General features: G+C 30.8%; 1 protein-coding gene across 1 annotated transcript; it reads right to left on the minus strand.

Annotated features, from left to right (window-relative positions):
* Window positions 1-19,309: 19,309 nt before the first annotated feature.
* Window positions 19,310-23,205, minus strand: LOC114415999 (probable magnesium transporter NIPA4). The gene is made up of 8 exons (XM_028380876.1): window positions 23,057-23,205; window positions 22,688-22,840; window positions 22,131-22,192; window positions 21,686-21,825; window positions 21,084-21,174; window positions 20,851-21,011; window positions 19,712-19,839; window positions 19,310-19,369 (listed from the first exon to the last, which is right to left on the minus strand). Exons 1-8 carry the CDS (start codon window positions 23,174-23,176, stop codon window positions 19,310-19,312), a joined length of 915 nt encoding a protein of 304 aa, XP_028236677.1. The 5' UTR covers window positions 23,177-23,205.
* Window positions 23,206-23,444: the final 239 nt, after the last annotated feature.

Genomic DNA, 23,444 nt, shown 5'->3' on the forward strand with positions numbered 1-23,444 from the left:
CTTGAAGTTCACCTTCTTCTGGTCTGACTCCTAACAATTCTTCACATAAATCAGCCCAACTAAGGTTTGTTGGACCAATTAACTGTGACCCATCCACATGGAGACCTAATAAAACAGAGACATCTTGAAGAGTAATAGTACACTCTCCGCATCTCATGTGAAAAGTATGTGTTTCCGGCCTCCATCTTTCAATCAATGTAGTGATTCATGCCGCATTTATTTTTAAATCTCTCATCTTCATAGTCCAGTAAAAACCAGATTGACAAGGTAGAGGAATAATCTCTTCTGGTATTTCTTCTTGACCTTGATATGTGGGGACAACTCATCTAATATGTAGTTTTCTATCTTCTTTCCCCATTCCAAGTATGCTGTGAAACATACTTATCTTGCATCCACAATACGTCACCATCAATAGGACCATAATTAATTGAAATATTTGACGAACATGATGAAGAAGTCATTAATACTGCACCACAAAAATTATGTATTTAGTTTAAAAAATTAATCTTGTCCTCTGAAGAAAAATGTCTTCCTACTTATTCATATTCAAATATATTTAAATAAAGATAATATTAATACCAAATTCTAGTCCTAAGGCTTGTCAAAATACACTAAGGATTGCAATTTCAACATTTCAATTAAAATTAGTATTAATATTAAAAATTCTAAAAATTTATAACTTGACAAAAAATTTCATTCAAATTTTACACTAAAAATAATTATGAAAGATTACATATAGATAATATTTTTTTAAACTCACCTACCTTATACTATCGATAATTTTTTTTATAACAAATGACATTAATTTATTTTTACACTACAAATAAGTACAAAAAATTAAAAACACATAGTATTTTTTAAACGCACATAACCTAATACTATCTATAATTTTTTTATGACAAATAAGATTGAATTATTTTTATATTAGAAATAACTACAAAAAATTATACACATATTTTTTAAACGCACCTACCTAATACTATCAACAATTTTTTTATAACAAATGACATTAATTTATTTTTACACTAGAAATAAGTTCAAAAATTTAAAAACACATAGTATTTTTTAAACGGACATAACCTAATATTATCTATATTTTTTTATAACAAATAACATTAATTTATTTTTACACTAGAAATAATTACGAAAATTTAAAAACAAATAATTTTTTAACGCACCTACCTAATACTATCTATAATTTCTTTTATAACAAATAACATTACGAAAATTTTAACACAAATGTTTTTTTTAACACTAGATATATGTATCAAAAATTAAACACATAGTATTTTATAAACACACTTATCTAATACTATCTACAATTTTTTTATAAAAAATAAAATTAATTTATTTTTACATTATACATAATTATGACAAATTAAACACACCTACCTAATATTATCTACTTTTTTTTTAAACACATCTACCTACTACTACCTATAAAAAATAATATTAGATTATTTTTACACTATAAAATACTTCGAAAAATTAAATACATCTACCTAATACTATCTAATATTTTTTTGAATTTAATTATATTTTATTTTAAATATAAGTACTAACTAAAATAATTACAAAAAATTAAATATAAATTCTAATTATATTACCTGATTCAAAATTTAACTAAAATCATTATTAACTAAAATAATTACTAACTAAAAGAATTACTAGCTAAAATTCAATAATAATAATATGAAAATTTAAATTCAATAATAATAATATGAAAATTTAAATCATACCTGATTAAAGCTTTCAATAATACCACCAGCAAATTTTTTTCAAGCACCACAAACTCTAACTCAAACTCAAAAAGCTCAAACAGAATAGAAGAAGAGAATGCGTAAGAAGAGAGTGCGTATTTGGTGGATATTCTAGGTGCAAACAGTCCTATTTAAAGGCAAAGGGAAGAGGATGGCTTCCCCTATTACGTTCAAAAAAATTAAAGCTTGTTCTGAAACCCTGCACCATGGTCAATTTTTTCTTCATTATTTCTGCAAACCCTATACCTGAACCCTAGCAAACAGTAGAAAGTCATGCATGAACCCTATATTGAACCTACTCCTTTGCATGTTGCATTGTTACTGCATAGCACGAACCAATGGAAGCCTATCTCGCCAGTACGACTGGCGGAACCAATGGAAGGCTATCTCACCAGCATGACTGGTGGAACCACGTGGACTAGCATTGCATGGGATCTCGCCAGTTTGACTGGCGGAAACAGCATGGATGGGCTGGATGGAATGGGGGTATTTCGCCAGTGGGATTGGTGGAACCCTTTGGGTTGCTTTACGCCAGTGGTATTGGCAGAACCATGCATGCATGGGTATTTGCGTTAACAAGGGTTTCGCCAGTCCAAGTGGCGGAACACCTTTATAAAATAGACCCCCTCGAGAAATTCTTTCAAAACAACCCCTCTGGCGTAAATTGTTTGTAAAAGGAACCTGCTTACATCATTTTGCCCACACCAGACATACCTGACAACAAACGCCGCACCACAACAGCTGCTTTGAATGCAGAGTTAAAATGGTCTATTAAAATATATTTCATTTTAATATAATTTTCAACCAAATTATTAGTTAGTACTTTTTAATCTACACCATCCAATCATTTTATTTTATATCCAATTGTAAAAAATGAGAGTGAAAGTGACTTTTAACTAATAAAAGAGAATGGTTCATGGGTGAGCCACCATAGAATTTGCTTTATATTTAGAGGCAGAAAAAATCTATGTTAACTAACTTTTACCTTTAATTTAGGCTTAATTGCAAATTTTATTATCAAAGTTATATTATTTTATAAATTTTACCACTCAACCTTCAAAATTTCACCGATTTTACCATCAAGCTTTTTTTCATTAATCTTATTATCCAACTTTCAACATTTCGTAGATTTTACCATTCAATTTTTTTTTCAAATTTTGTGCATTTTACCATCACGTTAGAATTAAAATTGTTGAGTCAAAAGATATTTATATCTTAAAGATGAATCATGACTCCTAATTATTTTGATTAGATGCAAATAAATACAAATCGTAAAAAGGTGTTTGATATGCTATGAAATCATTTTCTGTATCTCTACGACTGTATTTTCAGATGTTGCATCCATAAGACGATCTAACATAGCATTTAAGTAGTGTATTTAAGACCTTCATTTAATACTCTGTGTGTGAGATTCTTTTCTGCATAAAACATTCTCCTGGGATCTTTCAAAGTCTTAAGAATAATAAATGGAGACCACTGTTTGAAAGACACACATCCTCATCAAAAGGCACACTCTATTGTTACAATCATGTTATGTTGAAAGAAATGACTTTCCTGCTAAAGTACAAGACACACTAGCCTATTGGCATGGACTTTGAATGAAGAAGGGATGTGCATTTAGTACAAGCACTAAATGCTCCAACAGGCTCAAGACTTCAAACGAAGAACAAGAGTGAAGAATCCAACCGTTGTGACACAATAAATACTTGAATATCAAGGTTATAAATAGAAGAAGCTTTGAAAAAACAAGATATGAATCTACTTATAAATCACCCATTCATTTTCTTTTGTAGAAAGATTTCTATAAATTTCTGTATATATACAAAGCTCTCAAAACACCTTGTAAACCATAAGAGAAAATACTAAAAGTGTTAAGTGGTATATCTGTCTGTAAGACGGTCATACATTAGTCATTGTGCAAACTTCCAACAAATCTTGTTGATTTGTTTAGAGCCAGTAACGACTTGGTAGGACAAAGAATATTAAGTCAAGCTTGGGGTAGAACCTACATGTGTAAAGTTAAAAGTGATAGTGAAAAAAATACTTATAACTTCGATAAGTTAGTGGAAACATGGTGTGTTCCCAAGAACTGGATGTACTATTAGGTTTGAGATGAACCAATATAATTTTGTGTGCTTCTTCGTAGTGCTTTAATTAACAAAGGTTTTGAATTTGTTTTTAGATCATATATCTTGTTTTGTTTAACCAAGAAAACTTTTTTCTCATTGTTTGATAAAGTTTATATTAAAACCTTTTTTATTTGTTTAGATTGATCTGCATCAGATGATAAATGTGTTTTCAGTCTTAGAAAAATTTTAAAATTTCTAAAAACACAATTCGATCCCCCTTCTTTTGTTATTTGTTTCTATAAAAATGTTGTCATTTTGTTTTATCTTTAAATTTTTTTTACTAAAAATTGGTCCCTAAAAGATGTAAACTTCAAATTTAGTCCCCGAATATGCAAAAAGTTAAAGAAATTGGTATTATCGTTAAATTTGTGAAACCATTTTGTAATTAAATTATAATATTCAAGGACCAATTTAACAATAAGTTGTATCCACATTTTTATTCAAGGACCATTTTGTTTATGCAGAAAATTCTTCCAATTAAAAAAAATCAGAGATGAAATACCCTTCATCATTTCTTTCTCTTTCATACCCGTCATCTTTTTGTTAATGAAAAAATTAGGACAAGTATTATAAAAGAATTTTGATGTATTTGCCTGTGCCACCTAATAAAATTAGATGTCTGAAAGTCCACTCACATGTGTTCACTTTTAACTCTTCCACTCTCATATTTATATGCTATTATCACTTGTATCATCGTGCATAAGATTGTTGGACTCAGGCGAAGTTATGAACAATCCTTCATACATATCTCTCTAATCCTTACTCATACATAAGTGCAGTGAACTATCATTATTATGTTTTCCTCTATCAAAATGTATATAGTTTGTCATCATCAAAAATGATAATTTGTTAGAAATGGACGATCCATCATTGGACGATTGACACATCTCTTGAGTTTTGATGAAAACAAAGATATAAATTTATGTTGACTGATGGTCTAAGTCTAAGTAAATAAGATTGATCAGTGGAAGCAAACACATGGTAAAATCTATACTATTTTGTATACTCATCCACTGTCTATGAATGATAACATGTTTATTTTCAATAATAAGCAATCGTCCATTCAATCCAAACACTTATCATGTACCTGACTTAATTAAGTGTAATCCATTTGTGCTAAGTTATAAATGCCTTATTAAAAGGAACAAATTTGATAAGTGGTATTATCTTTCCTTTTACATATGTTTAACGTTTGAATTGAGATACTAAGGATAAATTTAGAAATAATTAATTCAAGATCTATCTCGATGTGCATATTCCAATATCATTTTTCACCAGCCAGAATCAGAGGATCAAAGATTGGTAACAATCATATTTTGAAGGCTCAAGATCCTACACTGATATGCTCATCTCTTAGTATAAAGAATGCACTAAGGCTTTGCAAAAGACTCATGAACGATTGATAGAAAAGAACATACAAAAGTCCAAGAGAAAGAAAAATAGAGAAAACACTTTACTCATAGAGTACATCCTTTGCTCAACAAAGTTACATGGAAACATCTCATTGTAAACACACCCACTAAGTGTTAGATTCAGTGACTGTAAAAAATGTTGTTTGTGAAAACCATGAGTGCTTAGTGACAAAATAATACATGGGTGTTCTTAGATTTAGGAGGAGTTTAAGGGTTGTGCCAATAATGGCCTAGAGAATACTTGTAAGCCAAGAGTGACAAGATAAAATACTTGCTATAATCAAGATTGATTAGTGGAACTAGTTAGCAAAGGAGAACTGGACGTAACTCAGGTTGAGTGAACCAATATAAAATTAAGTGCTTCAACTACTCTCCTTCGAGCTTGTCAAATTATTTTTAAACCATGCTATTGACACATCTTTGCACACAGATTTCACTTCAAAACACTGATTATAAAATGTTGGACGATAGTCCATTGCTTTCTGTGAAAACATAAGACTTGTTACTAGACGACAATCTTTGTGAACTTATAATTTTTTATAAAATCACTTTCATTGCAAAAAGTTTGTAAAGGAACCCTCCTTCTATTGGGATTCATTGTATTTTATTCCTTACTCTATAAAACCATGGGGGGTGTGTGGGTCTGTTGGACCTTGGCTCCCCATATGGATCCTATTATATTATTTTCATCGAATCCTATTATAAGGTAATTGTTATTGATAATGCCTAAGAGTATCCATTATCCCTTTCTTATAAAAGCTATTCCTTAAAAGATGTCTTTTGATTATTATTTCTAAAGTCCATAAATTCGAGATGTTACACTAGCTCTTTGTGCTTTCTTCTCTCGTGCAAACACATAAGCCCCTTTCCAGTCTATGCTGGTGTTTGGATGAGCATTGACATAATTGAATTTGTAAAATTTATTTTTGTTATAACTGATTTTGTAGTGATGTGATTTATGTTTGGATGCTTTTATTATAAAATCAAGGTAGGAGTAAAACTTGGATACAAAATAATTTTGAACTCTTCAACATAAAATCAAACAAGTAAAAACTTATCAAAAATCAATTATGGACTTAGAATCAATTCTCTAATGTGAAACCAAACACGCACTTCCTCAATTTTCTATCTTAAATCCCATTTTCCAAACACGTTAGTTTGAAAGGATTGTAATCGAAAAACACTATAAAGGGTAGTAAAAAGTGTTTTCTATTTCAATACTTAATGTGGGCTAATATTATAAGACAATTATATTAGCTATTTATCATTAGTGAGTTTTATTTTATGTGATCAAATTAATTGAGCCCATTAGACAACTAAACCAGATGATATGGACTTAAATGAGCAAATGTCAATGTTGTCCCATTGGGGGATAATGGGAATCCTATTAGGTTAATTTGCTATAAGAAGACTATGGTCCCCAATATACCGAGCCGTCACATATAGTTTCTCTTCTCCCCATCTAAAGAGTTACGAAAGTCCTATTAAGGAATAAAGAGGTTCTGGTTGAGGAAGAATCATGAAGCCACTAGTTACGTTACTAGCCGATTATCCGTTTCGTAACAGGTCCTAAGAAAAATATATAGATCAGAAATCACCTACGGATTCAGATTCCACTGCATTTGTTTGATCAATCATTATGGATTCAGATATTCCTAAAACTCTTCTTAATAATCTAACGTAATATGTTCCTAGTGGTTATATTGATATTTTATAAGGATCCTCTAAAATTTTAACAAGTGGTATCAGAGCCACCATTATTGTTAGATTATTGGGAATTAATTTTTTTTTTTTGCAATAGACTGGTTTGTAGGAATTGAGTTGTTTTTCTGTTTTGTAAAAAAAAAATGTTGCTTTTCTGTTTTCTTGATCATGGTTTTTGACGACTGGCTTTTAACATCATCTAATCGTGTATTGGTTTGTTTCACTTCCTTTTGGATAAAATTTGTGTTTCATGTTTCTTGTAATGCTAATAAATTAAAGGAGAAATATTATTATATATTTTATTTATATAACTCTGGTTTTCTAACATAGGAGCAAATTAATATTGAAGGTGAAGTGAAGTTTCTATGGTCTCCAAGGTGCATTGCACAAACATCACAAACATAAATGAGTACTAAGGAAATATTTTGTATGAATAATCATATTTTTTTATTTATATAAAATCTTTTAAAGATTTCTTTTAGGAATTTATACATAATTTTTTTAATTCCTTTCATAAATTTGTGATAACGTTATTTACGGATGCAATATTTACTTAGGATATTTTAAGTATAAATCAATTATAGCATTAAATATAATTTAAGGATATGATATTTATTTGTCATAATTAATGTTTTATATTTTTTTGCTATCATGATTGAGTGTAAATTTAGCACTAATAGATCCTTCCAATTTGTTTGTATGTCTAGTATTTTTTTAATTAAATTGATTGACACGATATATTGCAAAAGTAATCCATATTGTGAAAATTGATTTAATTAAAATTGCATAGATTTTGTATGAAATTATTTATGGGAATTATGTTTGGCCCAAAGGAAGACGCAATCTGGCCAAATAATATTTTGTACCTATGATGATAAATGTGTGACAATTATAAAGGTATTTTCATGTGAATAATAGTCCGTCCAAATAAAGGCTATTTGATAGAATTTATTGTCAATATTTCATCATTACGTTGAGAGTTACCAATTACAAATTAATTTTTCTAAGAATTAATGTTGTGCTAGGCATCTTGTGATGGGTCTATTCTGTAAAATATTTGCATGTTTTCTTATATATTTTTTATATAACTAAATTATATGTGAAAGTTGTGTAATTTTAAGACCTCCCATTTATCATATTAAATTGTTTTGTATTTTTTGATTAAATTGATTGAAATAACATGTTATCAAAATAACCTCTATTGTGTAAGTTGATTTGATTGAATTTACATGGATGTTGCATGGAATTATTCATGTGAATTGTGCTTGCCCAAAGGAAGACACAATTTTGCATAATAACTACATGCTTGCGATGGTAAACATGTGGCGATTATAAATAGTGTGATTTTCCATGTGAATAATGAAATGTTTAGAGACAAACATTATTTGACCGAAATAATCATCATATAAGTTTTCCATGTAAGTAATGAAGTGTACAAAACAAACTTTATTTGACAGGACTTATCACCAATGTTTGATCGATGCGTTGAGAGTACCACTTGCCGTTAGTCTTTTTCAATCCAAAGATTGAGGATTAATGATGCGCTAGGTATCTTGTTTGGGTCTTGAAATTTACCAATATTATTTGTGCATTGTATGTTTATTGTTCTCTTCTTTAATTGTTGTTGTTGTTACTACTATGGTTTAAATTACTCATATTATTTAAATCCCAAAGTTGCATGTATAAAATTTAGAGTTTGAGGGGAGTTAGTTGAGAGTTAAAGATATTACATAATTTTTTTTCAAGAGAAGAAACAAGAGAACAAAATAAAGAATTTCCTTTTTGCTTTTGTAGGATGAGACATATAAAAAAAAAGGTTCCATTTACACTATTTAGTGTGTGAAAATGGTAAGCTTCTTATTTTTGTTTGTTTTAAAGTTAATTTAGTTTTGTATCGAATGACGTTTGTGGGTGGATTATAGTTCTACTACTCACAAAAGCATGTCTATACAATGCTACCTATGGAGTCATCCGCCAAGTGATAATACAAGATTCTTCTATGCGAGAGATGACATAAAGTTATAGTTGAAGCTATGAGAACTTTTATGTTGCTTTAAAAGACTCAATTTCATTTGAATTTGGTTGAGACATATATCGAGCTATTTATTAAACCAATTTTTATTTCTAATTTGGACAAATTCAGTTACTTTTGTTCAATTAGAAATAATAAAATTAGTCTCTCGTGTGATTCAAATGTTGCAAGTTATGAGTTCTTTTATGGATATTTGAGTGTTCCTATTGCAAACATTTTTTGGGTGGTACAAAACTTAAAATTAAATGAGAATTTCATTACTTTATAACATAAACGCTAAGTCATATCTCTTAATAGAGAATTTGGATGCTTGTGTTAAAGGAAATTTTGGATCCTTTATATTGGTTGGACCTTATAGTCTATATTAAGTATATAAAGGGAAAATAAACAAACAAAATGAAATTCAGGTGTTGAAAGAAATAAGGATGTCTTAGAACTAATACATGCATATATTTGTGTTCTATTTCTTATGAATTCATGGAATGAACAAATGTATTTTATTATGTTCATAGATGATTCCTCTTTATTTAAATTGTGAGAAGTTTTGACCTCTAGACATTTAGTCTTCCAAAGATGAAGTTGAACTTCAACTAAGAAAAAGAAAGAAAATTAAAGTTGTCAAATGTGACCGTGGGGAATACTATGGTATATATGACATAAGGTACAATGTTTGGAGTCACCCATGTGTTTTTCTTCAATAATTGTGAAATTATTTTTACAACATGTAATGTTAGGCAAACCTAGCATGAACAAAGTTACAGAATGATGAAACTAGACTTGTATAAATATGGTAAGAAGTTTATTTCTTCTCTACAAAGTCGCTTTGGGGAAAGACATTAAATAATGCAATTTATATTCTTATAGGGTACCAATTAAAGTAGTCACTATCCTATAGGTATGAGTCGGGAAAATTCCAACATTAAGCATATACACTTTTAGGGATGTTCAGTCGAAGCAATGTCTTATAGGCTGCATAAAGGTAAGTTGGACTTAAAGATAACTAGTTATAATTTTTTTGTTACATTTAAAGCTCTCACATGTATAAGTTTTATAATCCTACTTTAAGATCATGTTTGAGACATGCAAGACTCCTTGAGGAAATTAAGTTTGGAGGGGAAGGAAACATAAGGAGTGTTGTCTTTAAAGAATAATCTATTATTGACAATAGATAAGTCTTTGTACTTATCATTGTTCAAGAAATGGATATGGTAATTAAATAATGATGTTACTCCTAACATTATTAAAAGATAAGACAACACTAAGATTTCCTCTCAAGCACCACCTAAAGTTCAAACTCAATAACCTCAAGAAGTGTCATTAAGAAGATCCACTTGAGAAAGGAAAAATGTAATTTGATATGATTATGTCATATTTCTTTAAGAGCATGAATATGGCATTAGGTTGACTGAGAAGGTCTAATTGACCTTAGTCAAGTCATGTTGTGCTCTAATTCTCAAGTGGATTGATGCTATAAATGATGTAATAAAACCGATGGTTGAACATGACATTTGGGATATCATCAAATTGCTTGAAAGTGTGAAACCCATAAGTTGTAGATAAAAATCTATAGTTGAAAGGGATTCAATGAGTAATTTTGAGATATATAAAGATTGTCTTGTCGCCAAAATTTTTACAAGAAGGAAGACATTAATCACAAAGAGACTTTCACTCTGATTTCTTAGAAAGACTTTCTTAGAACTATAATGACACTGTAGATCATTTTGATAATTGTTTTGCATAGATAGATGTAAAGATTACATTTCTAAATGCAAACATTGATGAAACAATTTATACGGTGCAACCAGAAAACCTTGTTTAAGATGATCTAAAATCTATGGTATGCAAACTAAAGAAATCCATTTATGCTTTTAAACAAGTCTCTCGTCTATGGTATTACAAAATTCATCAAGATTATCTCTTATGGTGTTGAGGTAAATTTGGTTGATGATTGTGTGTGCTAAAATTTCAATGGAAGTAAATTTATTATTTTGGTATTATATGTTGAAGACATCCTACTATCATCATACAACTTATTGTTGCAAAACATTTATATTACAATTTATCATGTATGCTAAAGTTTATTTTTTTTATTGTCCTAAAATAATTTTGTGTGAGTCCTAAGGTGATATATGAGTAATCTTGGTATGCAACACTAGAAAGTAGTAAAGCGCATTATGCGTTAATTGAAGAAAACAAGAAACTACATGTTATCATATCGAAAGTCTAGAAGTTTAGAGATTATTGGGTATTTTGACTTCAATTTTTTCGAAATGTCTTAATAGCAATCACTCCACATAAGGATCCACATTTAACCGTGTTGGTGGAGTTAATATTTTTCTATAAGACATACTAGAATTTATGATTGTTAAATTATTGTAACTGGCTTGCCTGTTGTCGCCAACATTAAGTAGCCATCAGATGTTTATTGGGACAATATCTTAGCGGTATTATTAAGGATTCAACCAAGTAAAAGTTTGTTGACATAAAGTATTTGGTTGTTAAATAAAGAATTCAGAAAATACAGATTTGTATAAAACATATAGGAACTCATTGAATGCTAGCTGATCCACTTACTAAAGGTATGACACTTAAAATTTTTCATGAGCACACTGCTCATATGGGTGTAATTCCTAATAGTACCTTAGTTTAATGAGAGTCTTACTTATGTTGTATATCTTATGGTTTACAAACATTTAGTTATTTAGATTTTCTACAGAAATAAAATTGAAGTTTATCATTTCATTATCAGCTTGTTTTGTTTGTAATATTTATGTTTTTGGATAGATCTCTATAAAGAATAAAGTTTGGATCAGTTAGAAATAGGCATGACTAAGATCACGTTCCATGTAATTTTCATACTGCTTATCCATATTGACCTATGTCATTGAGTGTACTGATGTGGTAGTCATTGGGGTCTAGTTATATTTGTTGTAGTGACGAAAGCTGCAATGATTTTGTTATTGATACATGAGATGGAACAGGTTGCTAAGGTGGAAGTCTAAAGGTAAATAACATACAAATGTGCGCTTAAGAATTTTTTATATAATTGTTACAATATGTAGCCCAAGTGGGAGATTGTTGGAATTTTCTATTTTAATAGTTAATGTGGGCTAATATTATAAGACAATTATATTAGCTATTTATCATTAGTGGGTTTTATTTTATATGATCAAATTAACTAAGCCCGTTAAACAACTAAATCAAATGATATGAAATTAAATGAGCAGATGTTAATGTTGGCCCATTAGGGAATAATGGGAATCCTATTAGGTTAATACGCTATAAGAAAGTTATGGTCCTCAATATACCGAGCCGTCACATATAGTTTCTCTTATCACCAACTGAAGAGTTAGGAAGTCCTATTAAGGAATAAAGAGGTTCCGGTTGAGGAAGAACTATGAAGTCACAGGTTATGTTGTTAGTTGGTTATCCGTTCCATAACAGATCCTAAGAAGAGTACATAAATCAGAAATTACCTATGGATTTAGATTGCGCTGCATTTGTTTAATTAATCATTGTGAATCCAGGTATTCCTAAAACTCTTCTTGATAATCTAACGTAATGTATTTCTGGTGGTTATATTAATATTTTATAAGAATCCTCTAAAATTCTAACAAAAAGTTTGTTGCTTCATCACCATAAAAACCCATCGAAAAAGGAAGGAGATAGAGGAAGAGGAAGAAGAGACGGGATGGTACTTAGAGGCCGTGAGCCAACGAGGAGCAGGGTTCTGCTTCATTCGCAGCGGTGATGAAAGGAAAGGTTTGCATAATGGGTGAGAGAGATGAAAAGGGGAAGAAAATAGAAATAAAAAAGGGGATGAAGCTAGAAATAAAAAAGGGAGGGGAAAAGTATCCGAGAGAGGGTTTTGAGCGGGAGAGTTGACAAGAAAATAAAAGTATATAACTTAAAAAGAAGTGAAAAATTAAAATGTTAACACCTACAAAGTTGTCTCTATTGCATGAAAACTTGATAGGTGTCTCTCGAAAGATTTTTAAATTTAGATACTATGAACTTTGGATGACTCTTTTATGAAGTTCCAAATACGTAGTAGAGTTTCCGATCACTCAAAATGCACATAAATAATAGCACAAGCAACGGGTAATATGAATTAGTACTTAATGATAAAATCTTGATTATGTGTGAATAAGAAGATAAACAGTGAGCTTACTAGTACAAAGATGACATAACTTAGTCCACTGCATAAAGTGACACCTAATATAACTTGGGTTCAAAACTTGGGGGGTCTTTCAATGGATTGCAAGCCCTAAAATTAAACTAACTAAAATTTGGAGAGGTTTTGTTACTTAATACAAGCTGACTACTAAGCAAATGCTGTGGGAGCATAGTCATAATCATCATAGTCGTCACCTTCCATATATGCAAAGGCATAATCTCTATTCCTGTTATAATTATCTTCTTCAGTGCAAGTTATGGGATCATAATGATACCAAACACCGTCTTTGTTGTCACATGCATGCTTCTTGAACTCTGGGTTAATGGCCTTGGATATGGATTCCATTTAGCCTTGCAGACTAGGTATTGAATAGGTGTGGGAAAAAAAGAATGAGTGGAAGTTAAAAGATACTAATAGTGAACGGTGTAAGTTGAGTTGAGTTGATAGGGACTACTTGTTGTTTATATAGGATAATAGGAAGAAAGGAAACCGTTAGACTCGTTTTGGCACATGCAAGCCTCATGGAGAGTGTGAATTTTAACTTATGACTCAGTGCCTAGACGTGGGATGCAATTTTGTGGAGCCACATAGGAAATTCTCTTGACAATTTAGCAACAAGTTGGAGAGAGGGTGTAGCCAGGAATTTCAGTATATGTGTGTGTTGTGTTTGTGGGGTTGTGAATAGCTAGCGAAGATAATTTTGGGTTTAAGGTGTGGGTCATGTGTGAAATGTAAAGTTAGGGGTAAAACACTACTACAAATAAAGCTTTTTAAGTTGGTTTTGAAGGGCATTTTACGACGGTTTTGAACCGTCATAGCACGCAGTGTCGTAAAATGGACCAACCTCTACAACAATGGTTTTTGAACCGTCTTTAAAGACTGGTTTTTCTAAGACGGTTTTGAAAATAACCGTCCTAAAATGTATTGCTTATTTAAGGCGGTTCTCAACTACTAACCGTTATAATAGGCCAACTTTCTAAGACGATTTTTGCTAAAACCGTTTTAGAAAGTGAGACTTACTAAGACGGTTTTGCCTATAACCATCTCAGTATGTCATTTGTTTTGAAGGTTTTTTAAAACGGTTTTGTCTGCAACCGTCTTAGTATGTCTCAATTACTAAGACGGTTTACGTCGGAACAGTCTTAATATGTCTATTGTTTTGAAGGCTTTCTAAGACGGTTTTGGCTGAGACCGTCTTAGAAAGTGAGACATACTAAGACGGTTTAGGTTGAGACCATCTTAGTATGTCCTTTATTTGGAGCAGTTTCTAAGGCGGTTATTCTTAAAACCGTCTTAGAAAGTTTGGCATACTAAGACGGTTTTCCAACAACCGTCTTAGAATAGTTCATTTTTTTTTTAATTTTTTTTGTGCGGCTTTAATTTTTAGGTGGTGTTTTAATTATTCTATACATTGATTTGAAGCAAAAGAATTTACATAATAAAAGAATTTACATAATTAAAGAAAGAATTTACATCATGTTGAAGAATTGTAAAATCGTTTAATCACATAATAAAAGAATTTACATAATTAATGATAATATATAGTTTTGCAAGAATTTAAAATTACTATGGAATATCTAACATTGTTAACTTCAGTTGTAAGTTATCCACAAATTACAAGCAGTGCTGAAACCTCCCTCACCATGTAATGAGTCCATAATTAAGGGCAGATGCAATAAATCCCTGAACAAAAACAAGGACATTGATTAAAAGTTGATATAAGGATCACCAAGTGTTTATCAGATAAAAATAAAATAAAGATCAACACCAGCAAGAAAATATTAGTTACATAAAATTTTTAAAAATCAAAATACATTTAAAAAAATTGTGAGCATAAGTACATGATACTTTGACAGATTTCACTAAATGGTAACAGAAATTCATCAATCAACCTATTTTTGTAAAAACATTCACCTCTCACACTTCATTTGCAAGCAGTTCATTACACAGGTATATGCAGTTCATTTGCATAAATACATGATACTTTGACTAGCAAATAAAATTAGATCTATACAGCTAGTGGCGGAATTAAAACCATTTCATTGACATAGGAGTGAACTTAGGAACAAATCAGCCAATGGGCTAGAAGCCTAGAACACCTGATGACATTGGAAATCATCCCTTTCAGTTATTGTAGAAAACTGCATGCTAGTCATACCTTTCACGTTTACTTTCTATTCTCAAAACATTGAAGGCATTGTTAATCCTATACAGTGGTTTTTCTATTATAGCGATATTAAGCTTCTTTTTACTATCTGCATGCAAGTTGTCCAAAGGTATTTAGCTAAATTGCAATATTTGAATGCCTTACCGAAGTATGGAATATTGCGACAAGAGAGTTGTTCTGCAGATTTGTCTTGATTCCTGGATACAACAGGGCATTGAGAAGAATTTTTCCTACCTGCAGTATAGTTAACAGAAATGGAAACAATAAGTGAAGTTCTCAATTAAATAACTAAGACTATAGATTACATTTAGATTGATCCCCTAAAAACATACTAGACATACAACAGGGCATTGAGAAGAATTTTTCCTACCTGCAGTATAGTTAACAGAAACGGAAACAATAAGTGAAGTTCTCAATTAAATAACTAAGACTACATATTACATATAGATTGATCCCCTAAAAACATACTAGACATACATCTTTATCTGCTGGATCACTTGACTAAAAAAACCAAGGATAACAGAAAACTATCATTGAGATGAACATTACAAAATCAAGCTGAATTGAAACAAGAGCAGAAAAATAAAAACAATGATGCCCCATATCTATACTCTATAATGACATATTCAGTATATAATTAACCTATTAAAAAATACCTTCACATAAAATTAAAATTTTGAGTTGTATGATTAAAAAAAATCAGATAATAAAATTTACCAAAATAAATTGGATGGTAAAATGTATAAAAACAATTGGTGTAAAATTTGAAAAAAAAAGATGGTGAACTTTGTGAAATCATGATAGTTGAATGGTAAATTATATAGTTAAATTTTTAATTTTTTAGTTTTATTTTACACAATAGTTTTAAATTATATCAATATTTTTTTTCTTAACTCTTCTATTTATCAGGAAAAGAGATCCCGTTTGATTGAAAAATAAGTAAAGTCTAATAAAAAATTATTTTGTTATAGGATTAAAGTCAAATATTATTTTGTGAGGAATCTAACTAAACCGGTGTTCCAACAAAGCAAGGTATAGCTCAATGGTATTACCCAACCACTTCACACAAACCAAACACTCAGCTGTTCCTGCAAGTAGATCAGGTGCTCCAACAAGGAGGAGAGTGCACTTAGCAACAACAAAAGCAGAGACCATGACTACTGTCATAGAAAAACTGGGCATATGCCCAATTAAGATTGAGAGGAACCCTCCTGAGTCCAAGCTCACTCAACTAGGTGTTAGGCAATAGCCCAAGTAATATACTACTTCTTTTCTTTACTATATAATAATATTTCTCTTTTTAGTTTCCTTGTAATTTCTTTTCTCCATTTGATTTCAATTATTCTAGTGGTATTTAGTTTCTCCTTTTATTATGCCTATGAGGTTAGGATTTTTTTTCTTTCATTTTTTATGAATTAATCACAGTATGTGCCTAGGTTTTTATGGGAAGTGGATCGTCTCCCATCCAAAATAATTGGAGAGTCTCCAATTAGAAAAGGACAGACCTTCCAATTAAGTGTGTGACTGAAATCAAATTGAAGAATTACCCCTCAACTCACCTTCACTTACACACTCTCAAACGTGACTGCTTCTCTTTTTTCTCTTCCCCTGAACCCGTGAACTCAACGCGCCGACTGTGATAGATGAGAAACAGATGATAAAAAAAATTAACAAAGTTTAAGATCTACCACAAGCAATAACAATCACCAAACCAAATCAAAGTCAACCTATGAATGCTTTGTACCATAACAGAATTAACAACCCTGAAATTGTCGCCGCCACAGATAACTGGTTTGGTGATGTGAAAGTACATAGCCATCGCCGTCGCCACCGCCATCGATACTGGTGTATTGATTTGGAAAGGGGGAAGCTGGACTCGCTGGAATGAATTGGGGAAATTAGGGTTGAGAGTGGCTGTGAGTGAAACAGTGAGTTTAGGGGTAACTTTCTAATTTAATCTGAACCACACATTTAATCCGATGGTCTATCTTTCTCTAATTGACACTCCAATTATTTTGGATGGGAGAGGATCCAAATCCGTTTTTATGGCCTTTTCTCTGAGTTATACAAATGCCATGGGATTGAGATTGATTTTGTTGTGTTGTTTGTATCGTAGGAAAAGATGTTGTTAAGAAATTTAAGAGGTTCTTACTTCTTGGCCATTTAACAAAATTAAGTGGACATGAAAGAATGTAGCTATCTTTCTAATTGACTCTACAAAAGTTGCAATATACAGGCTTTTTATCTTGGAAGTAAATGTTCTCAATCAAATATATGTTTTATTTTCTCCTTTCAAATGTGTTTGATCTCTCTCTCACTTGGTGTGACATCCATTTGATGTTATTATAACAGATGGGGTTGCCCTCCAAGTAAGTTCCCATGGACATATGAAGCCAAAGAGACTTGCTATCTTCTGGAAGGAAAAGTGAAGGTCTTTCCTAGTAGGTCAAATGAGTCAGTTGAAATTGCTGCTGGTGACTTGGTTGTGTTTCCCAAAGGGATGAGTTGCACTTGGGATGTGTCTGTTGGTGTTGACAAACACTATAATTTTGAATAAATCCTACAAGGGGTGCCTAATGAATGAAGAAGAAACAAAACTTCCCCTGCTCCAATTCATTTTCTGAGACCAAATCACGAATATTTTATTGATCATCCCCTAAGTTCTTTCTGAGAGAAGTTATATTTTATAAATGTCAAGAATATAATTAAACATAACTAAGGTAGTGCAAATATGGGCAAAAAAATTGACTATTTTGGGCTAGTTTGTTTAAGCTTATAAAAAGTGGTTTAGTGATATAGCTTTTGTATAGCCTATTTTTTTAGCTTATGAGAAAAACAATACAACGTCTTTTTTTTTAAAAGTTTTTCTTTTTATTCTTTTGAAGAAGCTCATTAATTGATATAATTTTTTTGAACGTACCTTTTAATTAGAAAAACACTTTTTCTTTTAGAAAACTCAAACAAACAGATAATTTATAAACATGGCAAGGAATATTATTTATTGCTTCCATGTTGCTGAGCCACAATACAAGGTCAAAAGTAACAATGAGTAATATCTAAGGCTCACCAATCAACTTGGCATGAGCAACCAAAAACATTAGGAGAATTAAAAATTCAAAGAGATGCCATTTATTCATGTTATTCCCAAAAGCAGGGGGCACCCTGCCTCCTCCCCGCAGTTAACGTTACCATTTTCTCCAATAAAGATTATTTGGACAAAAATGTCCCTTTTACCCTGAGTGAAGTAAGAAATTAAGTAGTCAAAGGAGAAGAATAGACACACCCTTTATTGCTGTTCCAGCAGCAATTTAAAGAGATTTTTATTTTAATAAAAAAAGAAATGAAAGAAATAAGATTACTTAGATTTGACAAGATAACATGTAACAATGAAAAGACCAGTCTGAAGTACTCAGTTCAGTTTATAGGGATAAATAACTCAATTGTTGTATCACTCCTTTTCCTGTTTAGTAATTAAGAGTTTCTTTCACTATTCAATAGGGAAAAAAATTCCATTTTTGTCTCACAAAAGCTGCATACTTAGTTATGTTCTTTCGGCTTATAGGGTATCTTTCATCAAAAGCATTGCATATTGAGCGAAAAAAAGGTTATCATACATCCATACAATAGCACGCATCTATAGCCAGTCATTAGTTATCAACACCATCTACCACCAAGAAAAGGAAACAACCTTCCTTTATAAACATATAAATAAACGAGAATAACTTGGACAATAACAGACATCATCAGAAAAGGTCACAATCAGCAAAATCACAATACAAAGTATAACTTGGTCTAGAATTGAATACTCACGACCGTCTACATCATCTGAAGCATTGTGGTTAGAGGGAGCCAAACTTTGATTAGAGGGGGACAAACTCTGATTAGAGATGGCCGAACTTTGATTTCCTAAAAATGGAGAGATGGAAAATTAGCAGCCAATTCCAAAAGTGATATAATTTACTGCCAAAGTTGAAGGAATATCATTGAACTGGATAAAATAAATAGCAAGTAAGTCAGTAAGATTATTATGCATGTAACATTAACTTTGCTAACCTTCATTTTTAATTGTCAAAAGGTTTTTTATTTTACAAATTCAAAAGCAAATGCAATATGAAGTTACAACAATTATGTGAGCACCTGTAGAGGGTATAGAGAATTGGCTTTGCTTAAAAAATGGCAGGACTAAAAATCTATCGAAAATTTATAGGGACTAAAAACTGGATTTCAAGATATTTAAAAGTAATTGCATAATACTAGTAAGTAGCAGAATCATGACAAATGGACATCCAGCACCAACGAAAGTCATCGATGACTACATAATGAGACATACCGTTATAGAACCTACAAGGGAACAAACACCGATATAAACCATTATGTGTGTTTGGCCATAGAGAGGAATGAAGTGGAAGATAAGGATAAAAGTAGCTATTATTACGAAAGCTGCATAAAAGAGAAATGCTGCAGTAGAAAGATTATGTTCTTGGTTAGTCGTTAAATTATGTTCTTGTGTCGTGGAAAAAATGGAAAGAAGCATAATCATGTTGTCAAGTAGAAACAAATCTCATAGATGTTGCGGTTTGAGATTATTGTAACTTGTCTGCAGTATAAGATAAGACAGAATTTCATCTATATATTATATTGTATATATTCATTTAATTTAATTTTTTTTAATATTTTCTTCTTTTAAATATACTTCTTAATTTTAATTTCAAATTTTATTTGGTTTAATTAATAGTCCAGAAGATTTATATATCAATTATTTCAAACCACTTTTCCTTTTTATACTTTTTTTAACTATTTATTTATCTCTTTCAATTTACTATTTCATCTTTATTTTTAAAAATAATTTCAATAATAAAAAATGGCATTTATTTTTATGGTAAATTAAAAATAGTATATATATATATATATATTAAAAAATTCATTGATAATAAATTTTAGTTATATAAAAATATTTATTTTTCCTATAATATATATATATATATATATATATATATATATATATATATATATATATATATATATATATAAAGGATACAATAGATAATATATATTTTAAAACTGTTTTACAAGTTTAAAGAAATGAACTGAAAATCTCTTAATAAATTAATTTTTACCCATTTTAAAAATATTATTTTTAGTATAACCAAGAAGATTGATTTGTTTGTGGGATACAATTATCACTTTATGTTTAAACTAAACATTGAACTCAATATTGATCAAGAGATTCAACTATTAAATTATTTGTATTAATAACTTTTAATTTTTCATTTTTTTAAAAACATAGAAAAACGTCCTTTATGAATCACAAAGATTTTGATAAGAAATTATAATACAAAATTGCATTTAAAAATGAAAAAATTAGGAGAAAAATAAAATAATAAAAATCAAAGAGAGGGAAAGAGAAATCTAAAATAATAAATATCTATTGAGTAAAGACAGTGATATATCAAGTAGGAACATGGCTACATGGTTCCATAGCAAGATCCCACACTTCTGAAAGAGATTCAATTTCCCGTTCTTGAGGAGCATGCAAAACAATTGTTGTACATCCCACGACACACAAAATGCAACCAAGAATTCGAAAAATATGTAGCCTCTCCCGTAAAATAATTTGAGCAAGAGCAGCACTGCAAGCAAACATCACAAACCATAATTTACCATGAGTCTAGCATCAATTTGAAGCTAAATTTATATCATGCCTGATAATAATGGTAAGAGCACCAAGAGGGGTGACCAATATAGCTGGGGCAAATGCATAAGCTGCAAAATTGGCAATCTCCCCAACAATCACTGTTGAAATTGCAAATGTGTTGCAAAATTATAATAGAAATTTTAATCCACTTAATAGTATATGCAAATCATAGCATAGCATCCTTATATGCCCTTTGTGTCCATGCTGAGATATTCCCTTGGAAAATATGTGAAGCAAAAGAAAGGATATAAAAGACTAAGTTAGGATGAAGGTACAGGCTTTAGCAACTTTTTTTTTATTTATTCTTTATTTTGTGCAATGCATAAATTTGGATAATAAGTAGAAGAAACATGGATTATACATGGATGAAGGGGAAAACATACAAATGAGTGTCCCTCTTTGGATTTGTTAAGGTTCTACATAGAACTCAATCTATAGTCTACAGAAGTATAGTAACTACATTACTTTCTGCACTTGTAAAATAACTATAAAATATATATATAAAAAAAAGGTAGGAGCTCAACGGATACACTTGGGAAAGGAAAAATCAACAATACATTCAATTCACTTGTCATTCCAAAACCAAACAGAATAATATGTTTTACTCACTTGTTATCATTCCCACCCACCAAAGCGGCTCATACAAGTAAGAATAACCTCCACTTCCTGTTAGATATAATTTTGGATAGTCAGTCACTATTGCACATGATCCATCACGGAGACAATGAACCAAAAAAATAAAGGAATGGCTAACAAAATTGGTAAAGGCAGGTTAGGAACCAAAACTACCAGAGGTAACAACCTCAAAATTCCATATTCAACTTCTGCAATTCCCTACACTTCAATCCTCTTAGTTGAAGGAAAATTCAAGTTCAAAGTCCATTTATAGATTTAAAGTTCAAGAAAAAATTAAACAAACGCAACCAGTGTGAATAATTAATTGCCTTTCCATATAAAGGCTAAAATTGCAAGCCAAAGTCACTACCCACATCACATTAAAAAGTGCAAATATTGTAAAGCAGAATTACTCCACTACCCATATGAAATCACAGACCTTCCTCTAACTTGATCGAGAATTTCTGTTGCTTTAGCACCATAACCATTCTCGGCACCATCCTGCAGACAGATACGCCAATACAAATTTATTGGAGAATGCAACAAGGACAAAATTTACAGCATCAAATGCATTAAAAAAGAAATGGTGAAAAACTAAAAATTTATCACACCTTTGCCCAATAAGAGTATTTAATATTTTCCATCCAATATATCAGTTAATGCAGCATTTCAGCTAGTACAAGTTGAATTTATCACACCTTTGCCCAATAAGAGTATTTAATACTTTTATAGAATTTGCACTAAAGATACAATTTGCTGATGAGAAAAATTTGAAAGTTGAATTGAATAGAAAATAGAAGGACAATAAAATTTGAATTCTTGTTTCTAAAAGTCAGCTTTTCTCCCCATTATATTTTCTCTTCAACATAACAAAAGAAAAATACATCATTATCCCTGTTTTCTCTCCTCTATATTTTCTTTCTTCTCATCCAAACATACCATAAGCATAAGACATCAAAAATAAATTATAATAAAGAAATATAAAGAATCACATACACTGATTTCCTTTTTGGTAAGAGGAGCAAATGTTGTATCATCTTTCACTCCAGCAATAATGTAAAACCTAACTCTCTGTTGTCCAAAAATAACTTCAAGGTATTCATCCTTGTTTAGAAGTTTTGAAACATCAAAACCTGTTTCTTCCATGACCTGCGTTCACCACAAAAAAAAAAAAAAAACAAAACTAAGCCAAGACTCCTAATAAGACGTGAATTAGCCAATTAATATTACTTAGATTTTCAATCTATATCAATTTTTGTTATGAACAGAATACAGATAAGTATTTTTCCTAGACCTACAGTCCAAAAGCACATAGAAAAAGAGTCATTTACTGAGAAAGTGATAATTCTAAAGAAGCATGCTTACTTCTCTAATGGCACATGCATGATCTTCTTCGTCTTTGCTCTTTTTTCCATGAGGGAAGCTCCAGCTTGAACCTTTCCATCCCTTCACTAGCAAGCACTGTCCAGTGTCCACAGCATGCATGTAAGTAAATATGGCTTAACATAACAATAAATAGCTCTGAAAGAATCTCTTAATACTATTATATCACAATCATTGATAGAACCAAGTTTATCAACAAAGGGTGAGAGAGAAGATTCTGGTGTTCCATTATCTCAAGAAACTGTGTTGGTGGTTCCAAAGGTGGCAGCGCAGAGGAAAGATGAATCTCCCTAGAGCAATTAGAAGATGAATTGACAGTGTTAACATTATATATTTTGTAGAATTTTGAAGGATATACATCAGCAGAGTT

The sequence above is a fragment of the Glycine soja genome, chromosome 6, assembly GCF_004193775.1.
Source record: "Glycine soja cultivar W05 chromosome 6, ASM419377v2, whole genome shotgun sequence".
In the NCBI taxonomy this organism is placed as follows: Eukaryota; Viridiplantae; Streptophyta; class Magnoliopsida; order Fabales; family Fabaceae; genus Glycine; species Glycine soja.

Bases quoted from the DNA above. Each gene is read 5' to 3' on its own strand.
- LOC114415999 (XM_028380876.1), bottom strand. From the start codon at position 23,176: ATGCATGCTGTGGACACTGGACAGTGCTTGCTAGTGAAGGGATGGAAA. The intron at 22,841-23,056 runs GTAAGCATGCTT...TGGTGAACGCAG, and splicing joins ATGCATGTGCCATTAGAGAA to GTCATGGAAGAAACAGGTTT. The intron at 21,012-21,083 runs GCATGATATAAA...GTTTGCTTGCAG, and splicing joins GCTCTTACCATTATTATCAG to TGCTGCTCTTGCTCAAATTA.